Source organism: Streptopelia decaocto (assembly GCF_964273445.1).
Source record: "Streptopelia decaocto genome assembly, chromosome: 4".
Lineage (NCBI taxonomy): Eukaryota > Metazoa > Chordata > Aves > Columbiformes > Columbidae > Streptopelia > Streptopelia decaocto.
In genome coordinates, this window is record NC_138658.1 from 65,058,585 (window position 1) to 65,084,687 (window position 26,103).

Genomic DNA, 26,103 nt, shown 5'->3' on the forward strand with positions numbered 1-26,103 from the left:
GGTGTTGACAGATGTCATCACCTTGTAAAAATCACCTATATAATAAAGAGCTATGTAAGATTAGCTGCCATTTGTTTAAATTATGTTTAATCTTGCTGATTGAAGGGGTTTGTTGCTTAAAATCTGGTTATACAGCATGTATACTGCTAGCATGCTGCAACATAGGATAAATTCCCCTACATGGCTGCACCTCCATTGTATCTCAGTGAAAAACTGCTCACTCAAAAATAGGATTTTGCTTTGTTTTTCTACTTTGATAGTATATTTCTATTTAAAGAGCATTTTTCAAATCAAAGTCATCACTAGCACTACACCTTACAAAGGATGCTGCATACACGTATTACTCAGACTTCCCAGCACAAGAGTCATTCTGATTTACCCAGAGTAACTAAATATCATTTTGGAAAATATTTCCTAATTAATATCCATGAATTTTCAAGGAAAGTATCAAGTGAAAAACATTTGAAAAAATTATGTTCCTGGACAAAAAAAATCCATGCTGTTAAGACAGAATTTTGAGGAACTAGATCAAAATTATTGTTTTCTGAAGTCTAGATTCAATTGCCCACACATATATATCTGGTTTCAACAAGATTCCCTTCATATATGAAACTGCCACACTGAGTCTGCATGTATGGAAAAGGACTTATGAGAGGTTTCATCTGTACTATTCTGGCATGGTAGCTGGAGTCCAGATAGGGTAATCTACAGCATCTCACATGATAGTAGACCTGTTAATGGAGCTGAATCAAGCCCATAAGTGTCTTAAATAGATTCCTAAATAAGTGACCTGCGTTTTTGTAAGTCTCGAAACAAGGAGTCTTCTAGTAACTTCAGGGAAAGCCACTGGAGATCGAGCACTTCAGAAAATCAGAACATTTTTTTCAATATTATGTACCTAAGTTTAGCATCACTTTTTTCTAATAACTTGAACCTATTTTAAAATATTTTAAAATATAGGCATATTTTATTAAAAAAATCTAGTCTCATAAGTAAGTTATCCTAAGGCATTGCTGAGAAATAAGCAATAGCCTGTGATGACTGTTTCTCAGACACATGTGCCTTTCATATTTGAGCTTAATTTGAGCAGATAAATGGGCAAGTTCCAGTTTAGTTAAAATCTGAACTGTTACTTTCAAATGTCTCATTCTCTCCATTCAAGAAACAGAGCAGGGGTATCCAACTCATTTTCACCGGGGGGCCACATCAGCCTAGCAGTTGCCTTCAAAGGAGTAGTAGGAGTAGTTACATTTACACAGTCCTAAAATTACATTCAGCTCTTTGAAGGCAACCGGGAGGCTGATGTGGCCTGCAGTGAAAATGAGTTTGACACCCCTGAAATAAAGGATCTAAGGTGACTGGCCTGATTGCCCTAAGTGCTGATCTCTGAGTTCTGTCATAAAATAAAACCTAACTATGAAATGTCTGAGCCTATTTCTGCATGTACAAACAAGCGTAAAGTGATACCTTTGTATCTGACAACATATATTGTTTAATTTTCTATGCCTGTATTGGGGTAAACCTTGCCCTATTGGCTGGTTAGCAGTAATGGGTGAAGTTTTAGGTCCATGTTACACAGCAGCAAGTGAATACCAAAGTTCGAGGCAGTGCAGAACCTTGGGCAGCAAAGCCAGCACTTGCGCGTTTCCATTTTGGATGATGCATTAATTAAAATACTTCAAAATTTTACCTCCATATATTTCATTAAAAGCAAAAAATACTACTAATTTTCAATCACTAACCTTTATCTTGGACCAGTACTTCCAGCTCTTCTCGAATCCCATCATACCAGCTGGTGATGTCCACATGGAGCGAGTAATCACAACAGGATTTGGTGTCAGCTGCCTCATGCCACTTCTCAAAGGATGTCAGTAAACTTGATCCAGGCTCTGGAAGCACATGGTCAACTGGAAAAGAGATTCAGTGTCTGTTACCCAGACTGCACACTGCTCAGTTTTCCTCAGCGCCTGTGAGTAAGTAGCTTTCCAGCATCTCAGCCAAAGCAGTAGCCTTGGAGGCAGTTAGTGTGTAGACTGTAACTTTGGGATGTTAGCCAGGTCCTGCTGTCTCAGGTACAGCAGACTTTGTGGACAGTCTATGCTAAAGCTGAGTCTGGCAACCTGCTTGTTGCAACATCAGCAGACACAAAGTGGGAGAGACAAACATCTCACAGTTTAGAGAACCTTTGTTTTTCCCTTTACTGTTTTGTAAGAGACCACAAGTTCTGGACTTATCTGTATTTATTGTCTGGAGTGTCCATTTCTATATATTTAATGGTAAGCATTATTATTAACCAGTGCCTCATAGTCACTGAACTGGCCCACTCTGCCTTACCAATATATCAATGGAGATGTCGAAGGCTTTCTCAGCAACCAGAACTGGGAATACAGCCAAAGGTCTGAACAGAGATGCTGTAGAGCACAAACTCTCAGCCACTCTATATGGCAGACTGAGTGTGCTGCAACTACGCATCTACACTGTCTCAAGGCTTTCTGCATCTGATGACGCCACAATGTTTACTGACATAAAATAAAGACATGAGTACTTATGCATATATACTTATCTTTGCAGTGCTAGGTCAAAAGCAAGTATGGGAACAAAGCAAGATGTGCTTACCAGTGACATTTGCAAACCTAATGCAGCACAGGAAGCCTCGAATGAAGAACATTCACTGAAAAAGTTATTAACAAAACGAACGGCAGTGTATCTTGTGCTTATTGCCACAGATCCTTTCAGTTGATACTTACTGCTGAACATAGGTAATTGCTAACACCACTCAGAAAAAAAAAGCCACATTCCAATTCAGTGGGAGTAAAACGCACCGGGCAGCTCTTCTACACAAGGAAGCTAAGCCCGTTTTGTATCACCTGAACAAGTGCCTCACAAAATCTAAGCAAAAGCCAAGACACTGCTACTAAGAAAGATATAAATCTTGTGCTGCCATCTAGTAGATGGAATAAGAGTCTCTAACAACTAGAAACACTTTGGCCTTCCACCGAGAAAGATGCTCCTCCAGTAAGGGCTTTCTCCATTCCAAATCCATAAATAAGCATCTTGTCATTTCCAAAACCCCTGAAATGTCACTAAGTGGGAACAAGAGGTCGTTGTCAGATTTTCTGTGTCACATAGTTACAGCACTAACGACATTGTTTTTCAAAAATCCCAGGAGCAGGTATATTATCCCTCAATGTTTGCTCTGCATTTCAGATGGAAATCCAAGAGACAATTCCCCATGATGCTGTTTCTTTCTGAGAGTAGGTTCATTTTCAGGCCAACCCTGGGTGACAATGATGAATGGATCTCCAACACATTGCCCAGAAATCTGAAGATTAATTGCAGAAGATCTCAGAAAATCAGTATGGAGCCTCCTGTAGCTATCCCCACGTGTGCCACATGAGCCTCAGCCTGAGGTGGGAAGAGTTAGTATTGCTAGTACTCACTGATCATGGTGGTGCCCCCAGCTAGTGCTGCTTTTGTGCCTTGATAGAAGTCATCAACAGTAGTCATTCCATGGCAGGGCTTTTGTAGGTAAGTGTTGACATCTATTCCCCCAGGAATAACCATCCGCCCATTAGCCTCTATGGTCTTGACTCCTCCAGGAACAATCAGATTCTCTCCTATTTGCCTGGGCAGCAAGGAAAACCAACATTATTCTACTTAAACAAAGAAGCACAGGGGACAGAAGCTATTTGAGGCATGTAGGGCAGAGGAACCAAGGGGCCATAGAGGAAGAACTGAGACCCCCAAAGGGAAGGGGAAGCTCAAGCACCCACTCCAGCCACGCTGCTCAGCACTGGCACAACAAAATATCCATGAGCCTGAGTAGCTGGGCCATGTGCTCAGGCTGCTTTGCATTGCTCTAGTGGCCAATAAAGAAGCTGTAATACACCAGCATTAAAAACTGATTATTTTTTTATATGATTCAGGGTGAGACTTAAGTGTCCTATCTTTAAACAATTACAAATATCTAGAGTTATCACTCTCTTGGGGGCTCTGGTTTTGTATATTAAGTTCTTAGATGAAAACAGAAAAATGTAGGTCAAATATGACAGCAGGGTGGAATTGTAAGTATATGGCAGAAGCACAGGGCACATCAGAAAGAAGGCATAATTACTTTGTAAATAAGTAATGCAATTTTTTACTTAAAAAGAAATCTAAAGACACTAAGATACAGAAATACATATCTAAAAGACCCAAATAACTCTAAACTACCACGTCACATATTCTTCATCATTCTTTTACAGCTAAAACTTAGTGAAACATTCTGCACAACTGTGCAGAAGAAAATGTTAATTAACTGCTGCCATGTTCTCCTCTTCAGTTCTTCAAAACAGGATATTTTTTTCCACTGTTAAAAGTATTAATCTCTCCCCCATGTTGATATCAAGCAAACTCCAGATATTCACAATCAAAATACTTTTAGCATTCATGGACACAACTATGAGTAAATTAACCTTTAACTTTTAAAGCCACATTACATTTTTATTTTCTGCTTCACATGGTGCCAAACAGGAAAAGGTACAGGTCTGTGTAGAAGCCATGGCTCTGCACTGTTACAGCACAATATATTTGGGCTTAGAGATAAGTATAAGGTAGTTTAAGTTCACTTAGTTTATCTCGTATTACAGACACACAGCCCTTGCCTTAATTTCCTTTTGTCTGGGATAAAATAACTTTTATCCACAGCTAAACAAATACCCCAGACATCTGAGCTGTTGAATCTGTTTCTCTCATATTAAAATGCAACTCCCACCTACGGAGCAAAATACAGCAACTGATTAACAGCCAATCGCAATAAGCTAGAACCGAAAATTAATATAGCTATTAATTAAACCCAGTGAAAAAAACAGGGATAATTATTCACATTGGAATTTGGCCAAACCACCAGAGTTAATAAATAGCCCCATGAGGTCGAGAATTTGTTTCATAAGCTATGCGAAAATGTCACCTCCAGCAGCTCGGCTCCCGCGGTGCTCTGGGTTTTGGCTGGAGGGAAGCACAGCCATCAGGTTAGCGACACTCCCAGCATCATGAGCTGGGTCTCAGCTGCTCAGCACTGAACAAATCCAAAAGGCCTTACTCGTGAGAGCTGGTAATATCACGGCTTGAAGCTGTACAACTCCATGTCTGGTGTCTAACAGTCATCAACACATACAGCACTGGGAGCATGTCATAACCTGTTTACAGCTCTGCAAAACACTTATAATACCATGACAAACAGGGAACTGATATGTGTGCAAAAGCCAGCAGCAGCCCAGCACATCCAATTGCGCAAACAAGATGCAAGAAGCTCCTCTGCTGGTAAAATCTGACTCACAAAGGCAGACCATAAGGCACTCTAACACATGAGCCTACAAGAAAGATGGGGACACACTTTTTAGAAGGACGTGCTACGACAGGACAAGGGGTAACAGTTTTAAACTAAAAAGAGGGGACATTCAGACTAGACATGAAAAAGAAATTTTTTACAATGAGAATAGTAAAATACTGGCCCAAGTTTCCCAGAGAGGTGGTGGATGCCCCATTCCTGGAAACACTCAAGACCAGGTTGGATGGGGCCTGAGCAACCTGATCTGCTTGCAGATGTCCCTGCTCATTGCAGGGGGGTTGGACTAGATGACTAAGGTGTCTAAGGTGGAATTGCCCTCCACGGACTACTACACCTTCTGAAAATACTAAAGAAAACCTACCCAAAAATGTAAAGCAATTCATTTTAATTTTCTTACACAATCACAATCTACAAGTTCCCTATTCAACTCTAATGAATTGAAAGAGTGCTGAGTATGTACTGAAGTTTTTTGATGACTCACTGCTCATTATTTTCAGTGTACAGTTGAGTAACAGCTTATTTGGCAACAGCTGAAGTCATCAATGCTGAATGGACCTGGGACCACATGGCCTGTGTGGATAATGCTGTGCTATTACCTGTCAGGAGCCTGTCTCATCTCTTGCCCTGGCATCAAGATTAAGGCTGGGAGAAGGCTGATCTTCACTGGCATTCAAAGTTATTTTTATTCTGACTGACTAGAACAGAGAGTAAGAGATAACGTGACAGAATTCCTGAATTGCTCACTCATTAATTCTAAGTGTAGGTTAATAAGAATGGGGTTCAGTTACTTGTGGGTGAAAAATACAATAGCACAGATAACTGTATTCTAGACACTGTATAAATGATTGAGCTAGTCTTCTGATGCACCAGCTACTAGAAAAATCAGACGCATGGAAAGTTGATGCTGTCTGCATCCTTCAGCTGAACAAACTGGTAAATTCTGTCGTACACAAGCTGATTAAAGCACAATGGAAAGAGCAAGCTTCAACTCTTCATAAGCTTAACCCAAGAAAGCTGAAATCCTCCCACTGGGATGCCATGGAGTTATTTCTGACATTATCAAGCCCAGATCTCTTTTAGGAGTCTGAGGCTCCTCTAACTTGGCTCATCTCCTGCCCAGCTCTGAAGACCCCATCCCCAGTCACCCATCTTGCACACTTGTCGGTCCCCTCCAGCCTGGAGGGACCCAACCTTCTCCTTGGCAGGAACAGAGCAGAGGACAACAAGCACCAGACTGTGTGACCTGCTGCTTGGCAGGGAAACCAGGGCTCATTTCTTCACATGGATAACAAAGGACAGGATAGATGTAGGCAAAATATATTATTTATGTGCCAACAGCAATTTAAATTACTAGATATCTAAATTACTAGATACCAGAGAACTGGCTCTCAGCTGTCATCTGAGTTTGCAGGGCTTCAGTTTCAGCTAAGAAAAATCCACATGCACCAGTGCTCCCTCATACCTAAAGAGCCGGTTTGAGCGTTGATAGGTACAAGAATGCACCTACCATCTTCCAAACTATAGCTAATCTTCAAATTCAAGGTTATATCTGCATTCCTCTCTGCAGGACAGTCTGCAGGGACACAAGCATTAAAAGACCCTACTGATTTCATTAGTCTGCAAGAGAAACCCAACCATCTATTTTTCAGTGAGTTTCCACTGCAGAATAAGGAAATTAACCCAGATATTTTATATCCCAGCAAAACCAGGACACTATTTCCTATTCTGGGCTGAGTGGTTTTGTGTCTGCTCCATTCTGTGGAAAGAACTCTGTATTATCAGCGGGATCTGCAGCTGGGGAGTTAGGGCATCAGCTGAAATGTAGATGCCCGAGGTTCAAAGTCCTTGCTCCAAAGGATCTTGAGAAACATTTAACAACAATGTTAAATATTGAGACACAATGGGCAATTCCAGCTGGAGAACCTAAAAGAGACCAATCCCAGAAAATACAATGCTTGCCTAGACTGCAGAATTTATCATCCAAACACAGTTAGGACCCAAGTCCATCTCACACCAGGCTGCTCTCACAAATTAGCAGCTTTTTCAGACCAGGACTTCTTGCCCAGTTTACAAAGAAAAATCTTGGGTCATCTAAATCCAGGAAACCAGGCATGTCTTGGGGTGTTGAATAGTAAACTTGCCTCCTTGGGCAAAGATAAAGAAAGGCATTTCAAAAACTAAAATACTGCCTGTTTACTCATTATTAATCCTAGCTATCTTGGGCTACTGAGATACTTTCTGGAGGTACGGATCCATGCACGGATTTCAGACGGAGTCTATGCACTTAACAAGGGCAGCTGAAAGCCTGGCATTGCTAACCTGCCTAGCAAATACCATTGCATTTCTACAGTCAAGGCAAAAAATCCACAGCAGTTTCAGACTCTCAGCATCTCATGCACTTAGTTGTTACATCAGTTCTGGTGCTTGTAAGTATTACTAGGAAATTTGCATCTGAACAAAGCAAGCACAGAAAAACTCAACTAAAATGCCTATCAAAGAGAGTACAACTTGGCTGATTGTTGCTATTAAAAAAAAAAAAAAAAAGATACATGTTCAAAATTGTGTGCCTTCTCCACTTGAAACAATATGCTCCTTTTGCCACTTCTGCAATGCAAGCAACAATACAACTGGAATGGCAGAGTGAAGCATTAAAAAGAAAACTGCACAGTCCATGGACAAAAGTGTTCAGAATTTCTTCTGTTATAATAACCTGAATCATGAATAATGTAAGTAGCCACAGATATATAAAGAATCAAACTTTTAATCTGATGGTATCTTCTCACAAAAAGGAGCTCTGAGAACAAGTAGGTAATTAATTATTTACCAGATAGCCATAATTATGTTTCTGTGCATTAAACTGTAGCCTCTGGAGACCAAACTTGCTAGGCCAGTAGTGGAAATGTTTAGCAGTCAAGAAAAAGGCTTTGATCCTTTTGTACGTCAGAGTGCTTTGTACACACTAGATAATTTTGTAAACGAGAGACCCCCATCTCCACTAAGCCAAGGTAAGACCAGTAAAACTACATAAATAGACATCTCAGTCACCATTTCCCAGGCTATCAGTAACATGTATTTAATGTTTATCCACCTAAGGAATAATTTCCCAGTTCCTGTATTTTATATCCTGATAAATCAGTAAGATTTTCTGTCTAACTGTGTGAAGATTTAAGATTATATACCTTTGCTAAATAGGAAAAGGGACATATAAGCAATGCATAACAATGTTGTAAGAACAGAACATGCTGCACTTCAGCATTAACCAACAGGAGAACTGAGAAGGAGCAGGTCCCTGTTAGCGCTGTGTAACACGGAGCATATTTCTGTGACGTACAGTTCTTCAGAGCATGGCTGCATTCACCCTGCTCAGTTGTGGAGAAAAAGGCTGTAATCAGCCCTCTGTCATACATGGACTCAAAAATATCCATTGTTCTTAGCATTACTTCTTGAGAAAGCCTACTTGTCTTAACTATTTTAGAAGAAACTAGGATTGAAGTCTTGAAAAGCAAATACCTTCAACTTGCAATAAAGAAATTGTCTACTTAGCAAAGATAAAATGGCAGAATTTCATAATTTAACACTCCTCTACTATGGCCCCACATCTAGAGGTAACCAAGATGCTGGCTGAAAGATTTCAGGTCAGCACCATCAAGAAATCACAGTAGTCTACACTAACAAGCATGCAAAAGAAGTTCAATATTTTAAAAAACCAACTTTATAAGTCCATCTTCAAGGTATATGTCTGCATAGAAGGAGTGGTCATCATTGATAATTCTTCCACCTTTAATGAGTAGTCGGTCACTCTGGGGGGAAAAAAAGAGGAAGAAATGTGGGTTTGTTGAAACTTACATTTTATAGAAAGCCATTAACATCAAAGCACTTACCCTATATAAAGTTCTATGCCATAGATTCAGGTGGATACATAGACAGTGGAGACAAAAAACATTGTTTTACTGTTTACTTCTGACTTTTGGAACATGTGGCCTCATGGCCATCACAGTCATTTTTTTTTCTTTCTTTTTTGTCAAAGCAGAACTCATTGCACATGAAAACACTTGAAATCCCACTACCTTCCCTTTTTACCACCACCTTATTGTACAAAGGCCAAAAAGGGAAGAGAAGCCCACAGAATAAACTGTCCAACACTGGAATGACCAAGCTGAGCTCACCTGGGATTCTCAGCAGCCCTGGATGAGCAACTGAGCTTGAAATGGGAGGGGACAAGGTCAGGAGAGACTGCTGAGCTCTATAATGCAGAAACTCCTGCTCAGGGAAACTGCTTTAAGCAACATCAGCTCAGCAGGGTCAACTCGGCTGCGCCACCACTTGTGCCTTCTGCACTGTGTTACAGACCGACCACAGAAAATCTTGTTTCTAGTGGGCATGAAGAATGAAAAGGTGTCTAATTTGTGATTCTTGCAGGTCGCAGGCTGCTGATTACTCAAAGGCACTCTGTACTGAGGCTCCACACACTGTATCTCACTCCATGAATGAAGCCAGGAGCGCAGCCTCAGAAGTTTGGTTTACCTGAAATATTCTAGAAATAGCAAAGAGTTACTGCCTCCTGGTATTTTCTAAAGTGCCAGAAAGCAAACATTTTTTTCCTGTGAAGAACTGTTCAAATATCAGGTCTGCTGGGCACTGTTCACAACAATCATCTGTTTCCATTTTTCTCTATTCAAATGGTTACATTCTGTTCTCAAAAAATACATTTTACAGAAAGCAAATTTTACCACTGCATATTCTGGAGAACCAATACTTAACTCTCTCATTGCAGAGGTCACCCTGGAAACAACAGCACTCTACCACCAACCCAGAGATAGGGCAAATCTGTAACTTCAGTACATGACACTTTTGGAAAGACTTTTGCCAAGTCACTGTAAATGCTGGAATACTGTATGGCAGTCAGAACCTTCTGTTCCCATACATATATATAAAAAGCCATTTATTGTAAATTATTTCCTTGGCTCACTAAACAATAACTCAGAATCTCCATTTTATCCTTTATTTATACTACTTACTCCAGACTTAATTCTTGGGTTAATTACAGGATGACTCACACATATAAACCATGCATGTCCCGAGTTCCCAGTTTAGAAAACAACTAAACAAGTTGATATGTTTCCTCATCTCTAAAACCAGGACAACACTAGAGACCTCCTGAAAATGTGTTGGTTAAAAAGTGCTAAGTCAGAGCCAGGGGTGTTACAACCACCTTTCTTCAGTTACATGTAGCATTTTCAGCTTGCATTTGAATATTTTGCAGGTTCAAAGCTTCAGTCGCCCTCCATATCATTCTAGGAAATTAAAAATGGAGAAGCAGACATTTTAAGGAGAGAAAGAAAGTGGAAAAAGACATTTCAAATACAGCGCATGACAAAACAGTATGTACACAGAAGGTCTGAGGCTGTTCTCCATGTGCTGCAGCAGCAAGATAAACTTTGGGGGAAACAAAGCCCAAAATACAATGAAGTATGTCCCCAGGACCTGCCTCAGATGTTGGTACCCCCTCCTTAAAGGACAGAGATGAATGCACGTCCCCAGCCTGGAATTTGCCAGAGCAGGCTCCCTGTTTTCTCCCCAGCCTCTCTGCTCTCATTTGTAATTGCAGGACTTGTTCATCAACAACCCAAACGCTAATAAGTTATTTTGCCACGTGCTGGCAGTTGCATCTCCTCACCAAGATGATTTACTACACTGCCTGCTGACCTGCAGAGACCACCATCTTGTGAGCCCTTTTTAAGCTCATTCAATTGCCTTCCTAAACATTAATACTGCCCAATTACAAGAGGCAAGAGCTTATTGACACAGGCAGGGCACGTTACCAGAGCACTGCATCTGTCAAAAATCTACATGCTCATCAACATTTTCCACATTTTATTTATTTTAAAACAGGAGAAGATGCATAATAAATAGAAATAAATGTAACAGGCTGGGAAAACAAGGCAGACTATAATAAAGCAGAAGTACAACCCCAGAAAAATAATCATTGACATAAGGATTTTACACATTTTTATATGTAAATATACATACACAAGTGGCAAAACCAGGCAATAGAATAATCTGAAACTTTTTAGTTTCAGGATTTTTAGGATACAAATGCAGTTTCAAGAAAGCACTCAATTATGTGAGTTATCCATTAAATTAAGCCTGTCACAGTTTATAAAGGATTACTGAATGTTTAGCTACAACATCTTGCCTTCTTCAGAATTTCGGAGAGTCTAAGAAATTCTGGTGAAGAAAACAGTACTTTATGCAGACTTTCAATGTTTTAATTCTTTACACCTTCCCACTCAGAAGAAAATACAAACCATTCAAAATTGTTGCAAAAGGAAGCAGATCCTGCAGCTGAGCTGGCCTGTGCCTAAGCTTGCCCCAGCCAGCAATAGGAAGCCATGGGAGACCAGGTTGCCGAAAAAACACAAATCTCGATGCGCTCCAGGTAGCCTGCCAAGCCACTGGGGAGATTGCCGTGGAGCTCTGCCCAGCTTTCATTGGGACTTCATAGATGCGGAAACATCTCTGACACATATTTCCATTCCAGCAAATTCAGAAGAAAAAGGGTTTCGTTGGCACTTTTCCCAACCAGCTCGAGCTGTCAGCATGTCTGTAGGACACATTACGGATCGCTGCAAGCCGAGAGCACAAGCGAAGCAGGGTGCTTTTACACAGACGGTGCTGATGGGCACAAGCAACCCAGGTGGGGTTTCAGTGCTCTGTGGCCACCTCAGCAGCACCTGTGCCCCAGCAAACAGGCATTGCCTGTGCACCCTGCTCTGCACCAGGGGTGACTGGTCCTGAGCCAAAGAGCAGTACCAAACACCTGCATGCACCTACCCATAGACACGTTTCCACTAACGCAATGGAAAATTTACACAAATGTAACTGACTAGCAGGGAGGCATGGGTTAACGTTGACAAGCAATTTGCTATGTTCTTGATGAAATAAACTTTCATACTCCCTTAGGAGCATGTGAGTATTCGGCTCCCACCATAGCCTAAGCATGGGCTTTGGGGACAGCCCTGGCCTGAAGGGAAAAGGACGCTGCCACGCTGCACCATGGCCATGGCCACTGATGCCTGCGTGCTCCTCTCTGTTTTAGGTCACTGGCACTTGCGGCAGTGAAATCCTAGACAGAAATCCAGGCACACACGGGGTCTGAGAAGTAGGTTAGCCTCCTCGGGCGCACAGCCCAGCTGTGCATGGTCAGGAGTCATTTATTATTTACCAGGGGCCTGATGCAGGCTGCTTGCAGTTTTCTTACCAACTGCCAAATGTCCAGAAAAATAAGGAACCAAAATCCTCTTCTATCTGGACAAGGTTCCAGGCTGGAGGACAGCCACGCTCCGTAGCAGCCTGCGGAAAGCACAGGGGGTTGGAGGGAGGAGTGACCTGAAGCTCATAAATCAGTCACACAGCACTGATCCATATTCCCCCTTCCCAGCTGTAAATCCCTTCAGGCAGGACCCCTTTTTTGCCTAGCTCTCAGATGTATCCTCAGCCACTCCAGTGACCTTTGGGCTCTCTCACAGTACAAAACAACACATTCATTACTCACCACAGGAGGTGACAAACATGTAAACCTTTCTAGGGTGGCTGCCACCTTTATATTCAGCTAACAGATGTCTCAGTCACTGGTGCCCTGCCTGCTGAGCCCTAAAGGCTCCATACCAAGTTTTCAGTGCATCGCCTGGCAGAAGCAGCTGCCCACCCAGGTCTCCCCAGTGCAAGGCAAGGAAAAGCTGCCAGGACCCTCTCCTCCCTCCAGCCTGCCAAGGAAACAGCACAGAACACAGCAAAACAGAGAGCAGGGTTTATATTGAACATATTAACTGAGCAATTCACCAGGTGCCAAGATTACAAGATTAAAAATACCCTGCTCTCATTCACATGTGAGGTGCAGACAGCACCGCTGCAAACCCACGCCATTGCTCAGCAATCACCGTGAGGTGTGGGGGCTGAGGTGTTTCTCCTCCGCCCATCACTGCTGCAATGATGCAACTACATCAGTGCAATGCTCTTTGCTTCCGGGCCTTGTGCCTGGCTATGACACAGCATCAGCACCGCAATGATGCTTATCTTCTGTCTCCCTGCAGCTCCATTTTACACGCGCTCCGGCACCTCCCAGCTGAGCTTGCTGTTTAGTACGATAGTCGTTCCTGTGTTCACAGCTCTTTACCTTCAAACCCTGCACACTGCTTTCCTGGTGATTCTTTGCTAACAACGATCTAGCTTCTCTTGCTTAATCTGGCAACAAAGCCACAGAGCTTAGTCTGTGACATGACAGCAATTTTCATGGCAGCAGAAGGAGATGCCACAAACTCAGCATCATTTGCTGCATGCAGGAGGAGGGGCTGGCTGCTCAGACACAAGGCTGTGGCTTTCACTCCCTTACAACTATTGTTTGCATTACAGTACGGGCAACACGAAATATCTGTAAGCTAGTGACAGGCACAATTTGAACAAATTGCCTATTTTGTTGAGGTTTTGAAATCAGCTTGTCTCAGCTTTTGTGAAACATGTCCTTATTTTCATACACTCCAAAGGTACAAGGCCAGCAGAGACAAGCAGCATCTGCATCAACCTGCTGGCTGATGAGCCCGAGCCCTGTTGCCGTCCTCAGTTCTGCAGTGGGCTCTGCACAGCTCTAAGAGAAGTCAAATTCCCTTGGTCAGTAAATCATTCTGCTCTGTGTTATTTGTAAATATGATCCAAATGTTAGATTCAAATGTTAGAGCAGGAACAATTGCAAAGAAATTTAAAATTAGCCTTTCTTTAATTCATCTACCCCACTCAGAGCTACAGGTATTTAAAAATATCACAAACAACAAAATTCAAATACATTTTTTACACATACAGTTCTCAATCTTTTTCTAGAACTACTGAAAAACAAAGTAATATAAGAAATAAAACTGCCATCTTCTGATAATTTAATAAACAAATATTAAGTTGGTGCAGCATGTCAAAATACAATGCAGCACAAGTTATAGCAAACCACACACTTCTCTACAGTATTGATATCCCTGGTACTGCACTGCAGGCACCTTCCAGAGAAAACCACACCTCTATCGGACAAGATGGAGCATGAGGAAAAAAAAAAAAAAAGAAAAAGAAGAAATCTGCCTTTATCTGTTCTAGCTATCTGAAAAGATTCAAAGAGAATTCAAGAGCAGTGTTTTCATCAAATAGCAGCATCTGTCCAGACTTCAATTCTGATATATGCTATCACATTTTTCGTTTTCTTCCATGAAAGGAATATCTACATATTACATCTCCAACTCCATATCAAGTAAATAACGTATTTTTAATTATTTATAATTTGATTTATAATTTAGCTACAATGAACTTCATACAGCATACCCAGCATATGTGTCTAAATGCTGCTTCATCCTTGGATTTGGGCTTCTACGATTGCTGCATTGCAGCCATGGCCAACTGAAATAGTCTTTGCAACACGCTTAGCCCCAGACTTTCCAGGCCTAAAGGAGTACAAAACACTCAACAGTGATTTAATCCTTTGCATAATTCTAAGGACTTACTAGAATATACCATTGTCCTTACATCTCCAGAGCAACAAGGGCTGTATTCTCTAAAATCCAGATTAGTCAATGGCCCTGAAAATGACTAAGGATTTCATGCTAAATAGCAATTTGAAAACAGTTTAATTTCCAAATCCACCTGTATTTCTGGTTCTCTGCCTATAATTAGAAGACATCAGATTAAGCAACACAACAGACATAACAAGGCATTAGGCTACATTATCACAGTTTCAGCCAAGGCATTCATTTGTCCTTTTTTTAGCATTTGCGAGGAAGAATCCTTTGTCGTTAAGGCTTTAAAAAGGTCACTAAGAGTTAGAAAATACACATCATCCCCAATTTAGAGGGAAGGTTCAAAAGCCACAGGCTGAAGTTTGTGTTCTCCTTGATCACCCAAATCTCCACAAGAACATAACTTGCAAGGGAGAAGTTTCTCAAAGGCAAATGTCCCACTGACAGACAACGGAGAGATACACTCAGAGCTCCTCTGTGCTTCTCTGCATTCCTCCTTGCAGAGTTATTTCCCATAATATACAAAAGATTTTTAAAATATTTCTTTTGTGGATATATTTGGTTATCTATTGTCAGATCTGTTCAGATTCAGAGCCAGTTGAGATACAATACAGTTAAATTACCTTTTTTTAGCAAAGTACTTACAAGTAAGTAACATTTTTTAACTTAATGGCAAAGGAAGAAAGACATCCTTCCCAAGAGGAATGCTTGGTTAAAATACTTTCATAAGGATCAAAGAGCTGTAAATGGGATTTCATGAAGTACTGTCTGCTTGTAGAAGATCTGCTTTTAATCAGCACCATTCTTCCTTTAGAATTTCACGTCTAGGTTACCCTCAATAGGAAGTAATTTTTAGCTAGGCATCATTTCCGATTCATCACTAACGGAGAATCCTGCTTTTAAGGGTTTTTTTCCTAACAAATGCACTCCAGTATATGGCAATTAATTTAGGAGGATTATGTGGATGGTAGTAATGCTCTACGTTGGTCTGTAGCCAATATATTAATTCATCTTTATTCATTTAAAAGATCTGATGTTCTTTTGTTTCCCCTTCTGAGACCTGACTTTCTATTCAGCTAGTAATTTCACTCCTTAATCACACAGTCTAAAAAGGCTACTCCTACAGCTACAAACTCCATGGGGATGTCTTCACTGTAAATGTCATCTTTGCTTTGTGTTTAGAAGGGAAGCACAACAAACATCTTACTGATGACAATATTCATTGGCATCAACAGGGGTTTCACCTAAGTATGGGCTCGAGGGTTAAACCCATTGCACTGTGTGTTGTTATAGCCATCTCTTGGGTTGCACACAGGTTACGTCAATTAGAGCTGATCTCAAAATCTCAGCAAGGCATTCATAGGAAAGGTTAAACTTGGGAAAAAATAACAGCAATTTACAGCATGGCTGGCTGCTGCGTGCCACTGAACTAAAGATGAGTTTTATCTAAGTTGCAGTTAGAAACCTGCATCAAGTTACTAGGACACATGAGCCTTGGTACCACTCAGTCAAAATCTGCCTAAGACCATAAGGAAACCCTTTTCTGACAGAGGAGGTGGGTGCAAGGGAAGCAGAACAGCAGAAAATGTCCTTGAATATGATGTTAGCAATGCTAATTCACGATAGACTAATGCAGTGGATACAGATGTGCATAGTTTGCACTTGGACACTTTTTGCTGTTGTGTTGCCTCATGTATCTACTTCCCTGCAATACATAGTAAGTTGCGACACTTGCTGCTCCATCTCCTGTGGTATCGGCACCAGCCCATGAACAACACTTCCACAGTCTCCCAGCTCTGAGCACCGCATGGTCCCTTAGCCAGTCACGTGCAAGGTGGACAAAGGTGATCAGCTTTACTTAGAGATTTTACATTGAGCGTAGATTTTCCTGAAATCAGCGGGGACATTTATTAGTTGGAGACATTTACTACATACCTAAGCAAGAGCTGAGGCCTTAACCTCTTCAGGGCATGCACTACAAATAGAAACTTTGCATTGTGACAAGTGTATCAAGGGACAAGCAAAAGTAATCCCCAAGTATCTCTGTCCCAAGGGACAATGCCATCAACTTTACATGTAGCAAGATCAGAAACCTGCAAATTATTTTGCTGCTTATCTCTGTTCCATCTTTCTCATGCCTTCAAAAACAGCAAGAAATTTTTTCCAACTCTCACAGTGTCCAAGTGCTTCACAAGCCAGTGGGCTACCCTGGCTCCCGCAAAGGAAAATGAAACTTCTCCCTTTTACTGTGTGTATAAATTTGCTTATGAAATAAATGGCAGCAAAGCAGAAAACAGACCCTGATCTCTTGTCAGGAAAGTGGTTCATTGGCAGTAGTCACTCTTGGCACTTGTAAGGAGGAGATTCAGACCTGCTGAATACCCACCTCACTCCACCAGTTATCTTCCCACACATCCAGTATCCCCTTTCCAAACCAGTCCAGCTTCCAGCAAAATTCAGCTCAGCTCCCCATGGTGGCATCAGCTATGATGCTGAACACCCTGATGCCCTACTGAGGGCACTGACTGACAAACTTGCTGTGGCACTTAAATGAATCACTGCCTCAAACCCTTCTTTCTGTCCCTCTGCCAAAAGCTTCAATCTCCATAGAAATGTCCCCAGAAGAACCTACTCTGAATGTAATTCAAGACACCAGATGGAATTGGCTTAAACATTGTGGCCACTTTTTCTCCTGTAGAAAAAGGAAAGGAAAAGATTTGACACAGAATCATAGAAATGGTGGTTGGAATTCCAACAACTTCTAATGAAGCAGCTAAAGCATCTCCAGAGCTGCCAAGTCCAGTGGAATATGCAATGTGAACTCACAAATGTTCACTGACAGACAAATTAACTGTGAGGGGCCAAGTCTACTAAACAGCTACAGGTAGAAAAATGTAACTTTAAGTGTTAAGCAAATATTCCAGAATAAGAAGGGGTCCCAGGCCTTGGTGTTTTAAAGCAAGACAAAAAGTGCTGTTTAAATCAGTCCAAGTCTTGCACCAATAGGAAAATAACAATGTGAGACATTGTTCCTATGCCCAGCACTCAGTAGGCTTTTCAAACACTTTTGACAAGTCACACGCCAATCTGTGTGTAGCTTCATACTGTAAAGCAAAGGTGGGTGGGAAAAAAAAAGCATGGTATGGGGCGATATGGAAGAGATTCACACCTAGACAAGGACTTCGATTCCCCATTTCTGGAACTCATCATGCCTTGCATCTGTAGGACATGTAACCCTGATGCCCAAAAAGTGAATTAGCTGGTGGCTAGCAGCTCTTGCACTGTCTCACACCAGAACACTTCACGTTACCCAGCACTTTGCTCAGGCCAGACAGAAGGTTTCCCGTCTTGACCCTCAGTAGCTAGCTTGAGACCAAAGTCTCACACAGCAAAAGTCCAGACGAATACATTTTTTCCTCCTTCTTCTCCCATGTTCAAGTCAAGCCTACTTATTTCTCAGCTCTCTTCAAATCAATCACTTCAAAAGGCTAAAACTAAAATTATTCTTTGTGCCCACTCCTCTGAATTTCTCCAGTCTCTCTTCATTTTTCTGCATCTGCTTCTTTTTTCTCAGCTTGTGCCAACTCTTCTTTTTACTTCCTAAGCTCAATAGTGAGATCCTTCCTCTGTAACACCACATTTTTGAGCTCTGTCTCCCCATGCCTTACAGTCTGCCAGCTCAGGACCAGCAGCTCCTTCCCCCAGTCATATGACAACCCTTGTACTATTCCCAGGAACATTATTGCCTTTTCTAAAAGATTTGGGCACCGTTTGCCTCTCCCATGTCTACCCTTGCATTTGCTTTGTTGACTAGCTATTCTCCCTTTGCTCAGTAGAGTTGTCTTCACACCTCCTCTTCATTGAGCTCATACCAATTATGTTTCAATAGTTGCAATCACTGCTGGATCAAACAAGTCCTCTAACAGACATTTTACATGCCATATGCTTTTTACTAAAATGTGCTCTGTATATATTGTAACTTCGAGTTCATCTGCGCTGAGGCCTTGCTGAAAAGTGCCAAGCACTACCAAAATACACACGCCCAAATAATTTACAACAGATCTTTCACTGTCATCATCCCCATTGATTCCCTGTAATACACCGCACAAGAGGAATATAATAGCTATGTTAAAAGCAATGGGTGGGGAGACATACCCTGGAAAATCTGGTCTGCATGAGAGCATGCCTGCACAACCGAAGCACAAAAGATTGCCATCTCATGCAGAAAAACACCTCAGCAATGGATGTGGCAGATGACTGTTCTACACAGCCTAAGAAATATGCTCCCGCAGATGCATTCTTGGCCATCCTTACATTACGCAAACCCTGCTCCATCCCCAGCTAACACTTCTGACAGGGGGAGTGAGATCCCCCCAAGGACTTCAATGCATTGCACAGGATGTGACCAAAGTGCTTACACTTACACTGGTTCAGTGCATCTCTATTTTACATCACCTGGAGACTGGTCTGGTGCTTCAAATAGAGGTCCTTCCCACAGTAGTTACAGTGAAATGGGCCCAGTTTCTCCAGTCTGACTCACAACTGAATGGTACTTTACACTGGAGCTGGTGCTCAGCTAACAACAGCAAGCCTGAATGCTGCATGGGATTCATAAAGGGCATGAGGAGAGTCACAAACAGGATAAATTGCAAGAAGCATGAATTTTCAAGGCCTGAAATTTAAAAAAAAGGCAGGTGCAGGAAGATGCTTGGTGCCAAAGTGTGCCTATCTGCAACAGTGTCTGTGTTGTCTTAGATACTTCCAGGAGAAAGGGGAGACGTGAAGGCAGGAATAAAGCTGTTTAAGAAGAAAGGAGTGGGGGGCTATCAGTCAGGCACTGCTGATAGTCTGAAGGGGCCAGGAGGTGAGGCATGTTCAGATGAAGCACGAGGAGGCAGTTATGTCTACGTGCACCAAGGGGAGTAACCCAGAAAGAACATCACAGGATTCTCTTCCCAAGAATGATATTTACTCCCACACTGATCAGGGCTGAAACCAGCCTCTGTCTCTTCCTTCACAAAGTTCCTGATGAGGCAGACCTGACCCCACAGGGATGTTTTGGTCAGGTACTGACCAGTGGCTGGCTGCTGTGGCAGGATACTGGGTGCGGTTCTCGTGTGCTCAGGGATGACTCCTGGACCCATACAAGGAAGACAGGCTTGCTACAGGAAAATCCACAGCAAAGTATCAGTGCACAGGACACTGAAAAATAAGCTCCTCACTACTCTAAAGAGCAGGAGTGTGTGTGAGGGGGAAAATTTTAAGCACAATAACAAATGACATTTTTATATGATTTCATCATTGCTGTTGTTGTTGTTGCATAATTTCACAGAGCTATCACATTTCCTCAGAGCCCAGAAGGCTTGAAGCTTCAATGTATTTCCTTAGTGGCAGGATGAACTGGAACAGGGCTTTCAAAAGACACATGCAGGCAAATCCAGTGGGCTCTTGTGGGACAGGCAGCACGTACAAGGTATAACAAAGAGTGTCTGACTTGCTTTTGCTAGAGGAGAAGGGCCAGAAGTGTAAAACGTTGAAACAGAAAAAGGCAGTCCAAGTCTGATGCCTGCCAACTTCACTAATGTTAATTTATGCCTTTGATTTGGTCACAAAACTCAACACTAGCATTAATGAATATTCATTTATAGAAGCTTCAACACATCCCATTTCAAAGAGAGCAAGCTGAGGTTTGGTCTTTCTTTTTCCCAGCAATGCTCTCACCAGCACAGAGAATGAAATTTGTGAGAAGTGAAGAAATTAAAACAAACTGTTGATTGCAAAGCAAGCACTCATAATTCTTCCAGTTTCTTCTTTTATTCCAAATTGGAGAGGAAACAACTAGCTATGGGTGGGAACCTGTTACACTCCAGCTGCCCTTCACAAAGCACCTGACACTCACCCAGAGAGCAGCCAGGCCCCCCCCAGTCCAGGGGTACCCTGAGTAACTGCAAGTCATACAATGCACTGAGGACCAAGGTGGAAAGAGCCACCACCCAAAAAGCCACTGCAACACCCAGTCTTGACCACCACACACTATTGCCTGTTGATAGTGGAAAACTGTAAAAATGCACCATTTTGGCTTTAGAATGAGGCTGTTCCCCTCCTGCCAAAACATGCTGGCTAAAGGATTTTTTTTTTTTTAACGTAATGCGAAAGCTTTGAGGTGCTTACAAGCCTTGTAACACTGGCTCAAATAACGCTTTTAACCATCAGGTTTGCTCATGAAGTTGCCACACCCACCAGTCAGCCCACTCCCCAGCTACTGAAACTTGCCCTTTTTCCCAGTGCCCTGATGGTGCCAGCTTTCCTGGGAAAGCTCCACAAGCCCAAGCCTCTTCGAGCTCACCCTGCTTCCTCGCTCGTCTCTGCCCCACAGCAGGAGTGACCCCATCACCCACTGATCTGCCCCCACCAAGAGGAAAGCAGGCACCAGCCCACAGACAGACACTAGCTCTGGAGAAAATCTCTTTGTGACCTAACTCGGGGGGAGATTTCCCCTGAAGCCCCCCTTCCCCACCAGCTCTGGCTATTCTTTATCCCCAGCCCCATCGATCCACTGTATCTAAGGGAAACAATATACCAAATCAGAGGATTTCAGATCCTTTCTTTCTGGCATGGAAAGCACTCTCTATTGTAGTCCTGCTCGGGGATAAAAGCATCTAGCAGGAGACAGGCACAGATAGGAAGAGGATGGTTATGATTAACTCTTTGACTTCTGATCCCCACCATGTCTGATGTATTAATAGCGCGCAGAGATGTTGGTGCTGGCATCATGGCGCTCTTTGATTTTCTACGCTTCCCCCCGCCATCTCTCCGCACCTCCGGCCCACCCTGGCCCACCGCACCCTGCCCCCGCTGCCGGGGGGGCTGCGCTGCCCCTGCCCGCTGCCGGGGGGCGGTGGCGGGGGCACGTTGTACTGCGGATCGTCCCCTCCCTCTTTTGTTCTACCTCGCCCGGCAGACGAGCCTCCCCGGGCCCTGCTCCTCGGGAGGGCGGCACCGCCGACCCCGACCCCCGGCCCCGCCAGCGCCCGTGGCAAGCCTGCCGCCGGCCCTCCCCGCCGCGACCCACCGCCGCCGGCCCCAAGCTGGCGAGACAGCGCGCAACGCTGAGCCCCGGCTGTGCGGAGAGGGAGGAAAGCCAAAACATAAAAAAATAATACACAAAATCAAATCACTCCCAGCCCGGAGCTCCAGCAGAAGGAGGAGAGGGCACCGGCGTCCGCACCCACCCAGCCCCGGGGAAGCTCGGCCGCAGACCCGCAGCCGGCCGGGCTCCCGCCGCCATCCGCCGGGCACGGAGCGGCCGCTGCGCTCCCGCCTCACGCCCTTCCCCACCCCGCTAACAAAGGAGCGAGGGCAGCGGCTCGCTGCGTGCAGGGATCGGCTTACCGTTATGTGAGGGATGCTCTTCTTGCCCTGGTAAGACATGTCGGCTCTCGCTAGCGCCGGGCGCACGCAACACACCCCGAGAAGCAAGCCGAGCCCGACTGAACAATATCGGTAGTAATACGAGGAACAATAATTCGGAGCCCGGTTGGGTGATGGGTTGGGGCGGGGGCTACCCGGCAGAGCTGTGTAATGGAAGCAAAGTTTCCTCGCCCAGAAGGGGAAGAGGAGCCAGGCAAACCAGGCACCTTTTTTTCCGGCTGCAATAAAACAGGGACGCAGCTCCCGAGGGGGTCGGCGAGCGCTGCCTCTCCCGGCGGCAGCAGCGCCCTCCCGGCTGCAGGTCGGAGCAGGATTCGCTCAGCTCAACCCAGGAAGCGTTTCCTTCCCTCCTGTCCCCCACCCCTACCCCCCAGCCCCCCTTCCCAGTCTATCAATCCAGCCGGAGCCTCCCTTTCTCCTGCATCGGCGCTGGGAAACGCCGCCCCCCAGCTCCGCCGCCGCCCCGTTCGCAAGCTGAGGTCACCGGCGGGGTCCCACGCGTGGGCTCCCGCAAGGTGAAGACCCGGGGGTGCGTCCTACTGCGCAGCACATGGCAATGGCACTGCCTTCTCTGTCCCCATGGCACTGACCCCGATGGCACTGCCCTGCTCTGTCCCCATGGTACTGACCCCAGTGGCACTGCCTTCCTGTGTCCCCATGGCAGTGCCTTAATGTGTCCCCATGGCACTGTCCCTGATGGCACTGCCCTGCCCTGACCCCACGGCACTGCCTGCTCTGTCCCCAATGGCACTGACTTCAATAGCACTCCCTGCTCTGTCCCACCAATGGCTGTGACCCCAACAGCATTGCCCTGCTTTGCCCTCCTGACTGTCCTAGTGGTGCTCCCTGTCCCCACTCAACTGCAGGAGAGGAAATGTGGCTAATTGAAACCCTTCCATCTTTTCTGACTCACAGAGTGCCTCCCTCCACCCATGGTGTTTGATTAAGGCTCCATGCACAACTGAAGGAAGGGTAAAAGGCACTGCAAAGTCGTGCCTAAATTAATCCCCAAACAACAAAGAACTAGTGGGTTTTAGCACACCTATCCCTGCAACGCGTACAGAAGTGCAACGCATTTCCTACCCAGGCCACATCCCTGACACGTCTCCCTCCCTCCTTGCAAAAAGCTCCAGCCACCACTGTACAGGGGTGAGGCACGTGGTTGCTGCTTACAGCAACCTTTGTAAAACAGTGGCCAAATCTTGCCAACTTCACTCCCAAACTCATCCTCACTCCCCTCTTCACCCAAGTCCAATCCAGAGCCAGACAACTTTGGAAGCACAGTATGATCCGGAGGGCTAACAGGCAATGTGGTCGCTAGCCTGAGTCTCGGGCTGAACTAGGTGGCAGGGAAGAAGAGGAAGAGGCATCAGGGATCTCCCAGAAGATGGGGGAACATTCAGGATGTGCTGTGCCCTCCCGCTGCCCCAGGGTGCTGATGGAAAGGACAAGGGTTCAGGTGAGCTGGGAAAGAGAAGACTGCACTGCAGCTGGCAGCCTCTGAAGGCAACCTGAGGTCGTTGCAGTGAAGCGGCACCATCGCAGGCGCAATGTCCCACCAAGCCCTGCCTGCTCGCTCCAGTGTCACACCACAGTGGGCACCCACTGGTCTACACAGGAGGCCACATATCACCTGCACCCAGACCACAGAACAGAGAGGACCCACACCCCATTGATGCCCACATTGAAGAGTAAGAGGAAAGAGAGGAAACTGTCGGTTTAGCCTATGGAAAGAGCAGAGCACGGACAGGCCATACAGCCGGCAGGCTGGGTGCTGAGAGAAAGGGTACATCTGTGCAGGAACATGACTGTAAGGCCGCATTTCTTTCTAAAGGAGAAATCAATGATAGCCCCGGTTCCCAGGAGGGCCAGCCTGCCGGGTCTGCCTCCAGCCTGCGTGCCACAGACAGAATGGAGAAGCACAGCTGGCAGGGGCTGGCCAGGCTCACCGGCCACACTTTTCCTTAAGTCTACAATATGAGCCCAGGTTGCAACACCAGAGGTGGAGAAGCCCCGGGCAAACGTTTCAGCAGATCCTCCTGCCTTAGGCTCTCCCTGCCGAGAAGACAATGAAGGCGCACGGGGAGCGGGGGAGAATCGGGGGCAGAGCCGGGGTCTGTGCCTGGGACAGGCTCCGCGGAGTTTCCCGGCGAGCCCGGAAGTGCAGCGGCGGCCGCTTTGTTCTGGGGGGCGGCGGGAGGGGCCGCGGGGCTCGGGCTGCCCTCCAGCCCACCCGGCGCGGGCGGCGTTTTACCAGCAGGAAGGAAAACGGAGAAAACTCATCACTATCACTTACAAAGGAAAACAATTTCTGGGGTCGTGCCCCCTGCCTCCACTAAGCGCTGGCAAGCGAGTTGAGGGGTCAGCTGGGCTCATCCTATAGCATCACCGTGCCGGCGACCGTGCCCCCCCGACCTCCCGTGCCGAAACTCCCCCGCGAAGGCGTCCCCGTCTCCCCGCGCCGTCTCCTCTGCGGCACGGCTCGGCTCGGCTCGCCCGGCGAGCGGGGGCGGCGGCACCCGCCCCCCGGCCCGGGGCCCCGCTCACCTGCCCATTGTCCTGGCCCTGCAGCATCTCTTTCCCCACGGGGTATCTGATCTCCACGCCCGGGGTCTTGTCCTCCCGGTCTCCCGGGGAACTGATGACAGAGCCGGAGACCTCGCTGATGTCGCTGGCAGTCTCGCTGTAGTTGTCCCCTCCGTCCAGCATGTCGTGTCGGCTGCCGCTCCGCGGAGTCCGAGACCCCTTCTTCCCCACGCTGTAGGCGTCGAAGTCGATGGTTTTGTTCTCATAGGCCCCCTCCACGGAGGCGAACATCCCCCCGTATTTCTGCCGCGGTGTCTGGGCTGTCGTACCCGGCCTAGCTAGATACACAGGCAGGTCATCTTCTTTATTCCAGTTCCTCTTTCTCTCGGCCATTCTCGCTGTCCGGATCTCTCCCTCTCTCTCTCTCTGCCTCCCACTTCTCTGCACCTTCTACTACCGGGATAGGCTGTTAGTGACCATAAAAATGAATGGATGGATGCAGCAGTGGCGAAGCTGGGTTGGCTGGTGCGATCTTTCCCTTAGGGAGATGCAAGCGTTAACCTTCCTCCCCCCCCACCCCCCGGAGGAAAAGAAAAAAAGAAAAAAGAAAAATTAAAAAAAAAAAAACAAACAAAAAAAACAAGAGATGAAAAATAAGAGAGAAAGATAGAGGAAGAAATAAATCCAAGCGGGATTTAAAAATAGCCGTGTTAGTAAAGAGCACGTGAAAATAAAGTACAAAGAGCGGAGCGGAGAGGGTGGCAGAGGCAGGTGATTGGAAAGCCCTTGACGAATAGGAAGAGCAGCAGCAATTCCCAGAGCAAGGACCGCAGTGCACACGCTCCCCCGGTATAAAGAATGATCCGGGGGGCGGGAGGCAGGGGGAGGAGGGAGCCCTCTACATGCACACAGAGCCGATGCAAACAGGGTCCTTCTCGGCGGGCGGGCGCCAGTCACCTGCTGCTACGTGGCTTCAGGAGAGAGAAAAAATTAAAAAAAGAGAGGAAAAAAGGAAAAAAAAGAATACCCCAAATCCCCCCCAGCCTCTCCCCCGAGAGAGCCGGAGGGAGTTTCTTCCACTTTGCACACTCACATTCCCCCCGCCTCTCTCCGCAGGAGGAGGCTGCGGCGGTGCCGGGCGGGGGGCGCGGCCGCGGCAGCCTGCGGTGCGGAGTGCGGAGTGCGGAGTGGAGGCGGGCCAACCCCGCACTGCGCCCCGCCGCTCGGGGGCGGTCGGCGACCGCAGGGGGACCGGCGGGTAGAGGAGGA

General features: G+C 45.5%; 1 protein-coding gene across 2 annotated transcripts in view; it reads right to left on the minus strand.

Annotated features, from left to right (window-relative positions):
- The window catches only part of CRMP1 (collapsin response mediator protein 1), a gene marked incomplete at its 5' end in the record, with an annotated part of 49,351 nt that extends 24,124 nt beyond the window's left edge, over nucleotides 1-25,227 (minus strand). Inside the window, 4 exons of one of the 2 annotated variants that reach the window (XM_082050597.1) lie at nucleotides 1,743-1,907; nucleotides 3,441-3,625; nucleotides 9,041-9,129; nucleotides 24,856-25,227. In XM_082050597.1, coding sequence (XP_081906723.1) covers nucleotides 1,743-1,907; nucleotides 3,441-3,625; nucleotides 9,041-9,129; nucleotides 24,856-25,227 — 811 coding nt within the window. Of the gene's footprint in view, nucleotides 1-1,742; nucleotides 1,908-3,440; nucleotides 3,626-9,040; nucleotides 9,130-22,269; nucleotides 22,405-24,855 lie in introns of those variants that run through there. The other variant, XM_082050598.1, reaches the window with a different exon arrangement.
- Between the last annotated feature and the right edge of the window lie 876 nt (nucleotides 25,228-26,103).